Raw genomic sequence first — 7014 nt, forward strand, 5'->3', positions numbered from 1 at the left:
GTGTGTGTGTGTGTGTGTGTGTGTGGGCATGTGTGTGTGAAAGCATCCCAAGAGACGAGAACAAATCTGCAGGTTACAGTAAGATAGCCGGGGCCTCTCAGCACCAACATGTGCTGTTCATTTCTTCTGCAARCTCAAAATCTTCTACAGGAACTAACAATCAATTATTAAAACATGAGGCTGCAGCAGCTATAGGCTTTCAGCACAGAGCTCTGCRCTGCTGCCTTTTAAACACAAATCCATTTAGTAATATGCACCCGGTCATACACTTGGTGCGTTAGGCTCAGCTTGCCAAAAAAACATTTCAAATGATTTGGAGCTAAATTTTGAGAAAAGAAAAGGAACACTCTGGACATAAYAACATCATAGTGTGCACCTACAAAAAGCATGAGGATGTGTAAATAAAAAAAATATAGCAAGATGAACAGTAAGACTGCTGCTGACTGGAAGCCTACATCCTCTTTACCTCTATAATAAAATAAATAAATAAAAAGGAGTTGGAGTGTGATGGACAATAACGCTCCTCTAAGACATGATTGAATGCAGCAGGAATCTTAATGTAAAGCAGAATACTGAAAAAATAAACACTTTTGTTCATCCTGGGAATATTCTGCAATTAGATTATTTCCCATCGCACACAAAAAAAATCACCTAATATCAGTTACCATAAAAAGAAAAATTAAAAAGTATAACAAATAAAGGTCTGCCTGTAATGCAGAGTTAAAAAGCAACACGGCTCTCAATAAACAAATGAATAATATGAATACACTTAATAACACTTTTAAAGGCCTTACACATAGATATGATTAGAGTGGACATGCATATACCCTGATCTTGTTTCCTTCTCCTTTGAGATTTCATTGAATAAAACATCCTGAGCTATTTTTTAATAAAGCGTGTGCATTTAAATCTGAGTGTATGCACATTTTCACACTACAAGCCTACACAATGAGSGACGCACATAATTGTGCTAACTTGCAATTATGGGTAATTTTCGTTTCTTAGCCAGGGTCCCTTTGTACTCTGAAAGTGCAACAAAGCTTTTAAAAASCAGACTAATTAGCGGAAAGCATTAATGAAGAACAAAAATGGGGCTCCCCAGGGAGGTAATTATGTCCTGTATGATATTTACTTAATACAACTGAGTGGGGAAGACAAGAGTCAGCTTCTTTCATCTTGCAGGGAAGGGAAATGTAACAAACATTTGTGAATACAGCCTCAACGTGGTACTCCTCAGGAGTGTGTGTGGATGTGTGCAAGTAGTCTCACTTGCCTGGAGCAAATCCATCACACCAAAACACTTTTATCTACTCACTTACACCCATTAACCAATCAGGCTCAGTCGTTACGAGTAGATGGTGGATTTGTCTAAAAGTGTGTCTGTGTGTTGAAGAAGCTGGGGGGTCTTGACAAAACTTTGATGCAATGTCTTGAAATTTAAACAAAAAAAAATTTACGCACACGTTTCTTATATATTTCTGTGTGTGTGTGTGTGTGAATTCCAACCATTTGTTTCTCTTGTTTTTCCAGCGCTGCTCGGTCCCTGGTGATCTGTCTTTGAGTGCCACGCAGCTCCTTGGACTGTTCCTTAATGACGTCTTCAGAAGAAGCAAAACGACAAGGAGGAAAGATCAGCTCATATATATATATACAGTATATTGCTTCAGGTCATTCCAACTGTAAAAAATAATGTGCAAATCTAGTTGGATTTTTAAAAAAATAATAAAAAAGCATTGCAATAAAAAAACAAGATATGAATGAACTGCATGGGCATGGCTTTAGAAAAAAAATCTGAAACATGCAGCCTGCAAAATTATAGCAATCTCATGTGTCCAGAATCATCCTGATACCACTGAGTCATCTGCAGCTCGCTGAACACTCGGACAACCGTAGAGCTGTTTGGACACCTGACATCCAAATTGAGTCGGTCAGCTGTTAATGCCCACATCAACATAAYGTGACATCATGTAAGAAAATGTCACCAATCTTTTGGACAATCATCTGTGGCTTCGAACTGCAAGAAGACCGAAACAATCCTCTATATCAGAATTAACAAAAAAATTAAAATACTTTATAAGAATCAGAATAAAGAAAGAGAGAATATACTTAAAAAATAATAAAATGTAATAGATAAGAGATAAATCCTATACTGCCTTTAGAGCAAAAAAAGTAAATGAATAAAAATAAAAAAGTTAATAAAACTCCAAAAACAGTAGAAAAATTGAAAAACTAACAGTGACCRGTTTAATATTTACTTGTGAGTAAATAGATGCACTGTAGATGAGTATGACGTYGCAAGACAAAATTAGAAAAGTAAAAACATTGAAAACAAGTTTGACTGAACTCATTTAATTTAAGCTGTCATTAAGAAAATCCATTTATCAAAAGGAAGGATAGCTGACAGGAAAAAGCTCATTTTCTATAAAAGCTCCAGTAACTCTAAAGTTAGAGCAACGTCAGTGRAKTGGACCACTTGTAAGAAAGATGCAYAAATACGTATAAGGTGACGTGACGCCAACGTCTTAAAGTGGGAGGGATATGGTCCTACAAATATGTGAGATCTGACCCCCCCAGCCACCAAACCAACTAAAATTCGCTAAATAACCACTCATCGACGACTCATCAATAAAAAAGTCCTGTTTTTAGAGTTTGAAGCGACGGGGATGAAGCGACACTCTGAAAATGAGATGAGAACTGCAAAAMGTCCCGTCTGAAGAAGACCTGGTGATATGCAGCGAAGCAGCACAGTGAGTACAGTACGCCGAGGACCGACGTGGGTGAGGCTGGAATGACAGGGATGGGAGGAGGAAGGATAAAAACATTTGCTCGCACCTGCCAAGCCTATTTTTAAACTCAATGCAATTATTTGTATTCATTTTTCCCCACACCTATAAGTTTAAAATCCAGAATAGGAAGAGATTATACTTTTTTTTTATTGTTATGGTCATTCAAACCTAGGTTTCAGCATTTTAAACAGAATTATTGATACATTAACTTTTATAAAAACCTGTGTCAGATTTTCCATTTTGACCCAGTCAGAGTGATTGCCTTGCCTGGGGGAAATACTTAAATATTCAGGCAGGCTTTTCCAGATATTTAAAATGTGAATTTTAGTAAAATTACCTCATGAGAACCTGTCAATGATGTCATTAACTTTTCTTGTACATTACACAATTTTATGACTATTAGTCATTTATGACAGCTGAGTTTATATGTTGTCCAGTTTAAATGTGTGGCTATAAATAAAGTCATATAATCAGTGTGATTATATATCATGTTGATTAAACATCTGGCTAATATTAAATAGACAAAGTGTGGTTTTAATTTAGCTGTTTCGTTTCAATTTTTTTAGCTTTAGTGTTGCTTCACATGTGTCCTCTTTCTAGTCAAATATTCGATTTATTAACGCAACAAACCACAATTGTTACCTGCTACTGCGTAAAACATGAGTGTGTCAACCAAAACTACTGGGCTCAGCGGCGCTTCAATGGTTCCTTTCAGCCAGTAATGTGACTGGAGACTCAACAAAACCGAAAACAGGTCGAACAAGTTCAATGGAGAAAGCTCATTTCAAATCGGAACACAGTTGGGCTAAAAACAAGTTAGCTTGCTTTTTTTTTTAACACTAGCAAACTTACCGTCGACTGTCTTCTTCTTGAAAAGGGACGCCATGTCGCTGCTTGTGTGTCTAGTTAGAAAATATAAATCCTGTTTTTGATAAACTGTGTGGGTTCTATCGTGAAAACCGTCGCTTTTAGCCGTCGAACCGGGACGGTGGGTCAGCTTTWGCTGCCTGCTTCCTGGTTGAGTTTTCTGTTGTCGGGAGTTCCTCCCTCAGCTGACTGACTCAAGGCTTTCACGTGACGTCACGACGGGACTCTCATGCTGCATTCAAAGTATGCTGGGAAAATTTACTGCCGTGGTCACAATAAAAGGATAAACACGGGATTTTTTGTTATAGAAATACAAGACTGATGAAAAACCCGGCTGGAACGCAAATATCTCATCAATTAGTGCTTAATTGAGTCTRAACCAAGCGGACGAGGTGAAATACGAGAATAAACTGAGTGAGAGAACAACTTTACTGTCATGACCCGTGCGTCACGTGAAAACCATAAAAAATAATTGTGTCAACATGATAACTGCGGTGACAAAGAAGCCTTCACGTTGTAAGTCTTGTGTTTAGGTTTTGTCATGCTTCTTAAAAATAAATATATCACGGAGAGTAGCATTTGAATAAAACTTAGAGACCAGGAGTTGCTACGTATTTAAAAAAATTGATTTCAAAACTTTAAGATAAAGTTATGAATGCCTTTTTTTAGATTGTGTTTCCCTTTGTTAATTGTGGCTATCATTTCTTTTCTTTTTTTCATTTCTTATTCATTCTCTTAATCAGCGTTGTGTATTTTATGTTTTTTTTTGTTTTGATAAAGTTGGCTTTAACATATTGTTTATTTGTTTTAGTTGTGTGTTGTAGAGATAAAGAAGCACAAAACCATGCAGTGTGCTTTGTTAACAGTTTTAAATCCATTTAGACAATAATCAATTCTGATTATTGTTTTGTGTATTTTCAGGTGGAGCCTATCTAAAATGCTTCGAATTTGTGTCAACAATTTGCCAAGAATGTGACTGGTAACAGGAGTAAAMACAAAACAAAAAAGAGGTTAAAAGTATGGACATTAGTTTTCCATCAGAACAACGGAGCAAGCTGAAGATCCAGACAGGATTTTGAATTTGTGTTAAAGCATTGATRTTTTACACATCTTTTAAAAAAAAAGTCTTTGTCTTTCCCCCCGTGGCACTTCCAAATTGCATTCTCAATTTCATTGCTTGTCTTTTTATCCCCAAAAGAAAACAAACCCATCCACATTTGAATTCATGTATTCCACTTTTTTTATCTCATCTTGATGTTGGAGAGGAACATGATGGGACTCTTGAACCATAACCATCTCAATTTTGTGTTTGTCTGGAACGAGGCGCTTGTATGAGGAACAGAAGAGAACATCTGAGTGAGGTTTCCTCCCAGAGCTTAATGCAAAATGCCAAGTTGGAACATGGGGATGGGGTGACTTTGAAAGAGGAGGATGTCGTAGCCTTCAGCACTTTTTTATCTCCGAGGAGGTGAGTGGGAGCGTACAGTTGCCTCTGTGCACCGGCATGTCCTCCTGAGGCGTTGCTCTTGTTAAGGTTATTAGGGAAGATGTTTAGCACTAATCAGCAGAGGACTATGGGGACCCCCCCTTAAACGGCCTCATCATCAGAGGGCGGTGGTGGTGATAAATGTAGCCCCGAGCTCCCAGAGGGCCTGCTGGCATTAAGCCTGTCTCTATCTAAATGTGTTGCTGCAAAGCAACACCATATATCAATGCATGGGGATTCCTTTTCTTCAGCTAACAGATGCATTTCCACMTTTTTTTTTATTTGTGAATCATGGCCACCATTTTCCAAAATGTTTTCCCAAACTTTTCTAATTTACAAGTTGTTGAAAATGATGCATGTTGTTTTCCAGTGTTGTCATAAAAAATAGGAAGAACAACTGACAGATAAAGGGCTTTTCTCCTCTTTGTTTCATTGCTTCTCTGCACCGATTTGTCTTTCTCCACTTCCTTAGTTATCCTTCCATCCACCTCTTTCTCTCCCTTCACCTAGCCCCGAGCAAACATGCAATGTTAAAGCGCTAACTATAGTCTGCCGGCATGCCCACATAGCTGAGAGAGAMAAAAAAAAAAAAAAAAAAACGGTCATGTGTGAAATTAGATCTCTGTTCAATCAGGGGGAGTTGCAGCCATAAAGCACGTCCTGCTTTTCAGCTTTGAGGTATCATCAAACTAATCTCCACACTTGATAAAAACACACAACTTTTGCACAGCTTTAGCAAGAATATTTGCAAATTGAACATATTTCACAACTTCCAATCCAACAGTCAATGAAATCACAGATGTCTCCTCTTTTTATTGCTACTGGCTTCCATATTTTAGCAGAATCATATCATTGTAGGTTTTCATGATTTATCATTTGCAACAAAATCGCATCAAATTTCCCCCAAGCCTCTTTTGTGTGTGTTATTCCCATCGCCTGTAATAAATTCTGAATCATAGCAGGATATAAGACGTGGATGCAGTGCTGTAGTTTTCATTCGCCTGTGACAAGTAACTGCAGGCTGAAATATGTTAGTGTGAAAACACAGAGAGACGTAGGACTGTGATGGGAGAGGTGGGATTTTAGCAGCTCCTCTTCGAGCTGATATGGACAGTATCTGCTACGCAAAGGGAGACAGAAAGAAACAAAGAGGAGGCATGTGCAGTCGGAGAACACARTGAAGAAAATATAGAGTTTTCTTAAATAAAATCAGGAAGAACAAGTTCATCCTGGCTGTATTCCAGGAAGTGTTTTCATTATGTCGGAAGTGCAATTATCTATTTAATAAATGCCAATACAATTGCACATTTTGGGCACAATATTGTTGCTCCACATTTTATTTATTTTTTTATTATTTTTGTATGAATCGTAAATATATTTATCGATTGTTGTCATCACTCGCCACACAGCCCTAGTAAAGGTGCAATTATGCCCATGTGTGTATTTTTTGTTAAGACTTTTTCTTGTATAATCACTTACAGAACATAGGGTTAGGTTTGGGGCTAAGGTATCACTTGACTTGCGATTAAAATTGGGTAGAGTTAGGCTACAGAAATCAAATGAAGTCAAAAACATTTACTAATAAGGATTGAAATACAAATGTGTGTAAGGGTGAGTGATGATTAGTTTGACTGTGCACAAAATATCTGACACGCTGGATCATTTTAATGAAATGCTCAAGTAATCATTAAATAATCATCTAAGTAATTAACTTTTTTAGTCAAAACGGTCACTGCGCCACACATATTCAATCTTAACAAACATAGAAATCAGCCAATCAATGAAGCAATTTATTTCTAACATGAAAGCAGTATAACTGAGACGTTTATTTTCTAAACATAATGTCCCAGTGGCTTTCAAACCCCAAAACACATT

At 37.3% G+C, this 7014-nt stretch overlaps 1 protein-coding gene and 1 long non-coding RNA gene across 3 annotated transcripts in view; one reads left to right on the forward strand and one right to left on the reverse strand.

Moving 5' to 3' along the window:
• chmp2ba (charged multivesicular body protein 2Ba) overlaps positions 1-3833 on the reverse strand; it is a 9847-nt gene extending 6014 nt beyond the window's left edge. The window contains exons 1-2 of the mRNA XM_014011512.1: positions 3639-3833; positions 1507-1598 (exon numbers count right to left, since the gene is read on the reverse strand). Of these exons, the coding sequence (XP_013866966.1) occupies positions 1507-1598; positions 3639-3672 (126 nt within the window). The 5' untranslated portion in view covers positions 3673-3833. The remainder of the gene's footprint in view (positions 1-1506; positions 1599-3638) is intronic.
• Positions 2227-7014, forward strand: part of LOC106519729 (uncharacterized) — a 7398-nt gene continuing 2610 nt past the window's right edge. Inside the window, exons 1-2 of one of the 2 annotated variants that reach the window (XR_001310476.1) lie at positions 2227-2747; positions 4575-5121. This is a non-coding gene — a long non-coding RNA (uncharacterized LOC106519729). The remainder of the gene's footprint in view (positions 2748-4574; positions 5122-7014) is intronic. The other variant, XR_001310475.1, reaches the window with a different exon arrangement.

This window comes from Austrofundulus limnaeus, unplaced genomic scaffold, assembly GCF_001266775.1.
Source record: "Austrofundulus limnaeus strain Quisiro unplaced genomic scaffold, Austrofundulus_limnaeus-1.0 Scaffold81, whole genome shotgun sequence".
Classification (NCBI taxonomy): domain Eukaryota; kingdom Metazoa; phylum Chordata; class Actinopteri; order Cyprinodontiformes; family Rivulidae; genus Austrofundulus; species Austrofundulus limnaeus.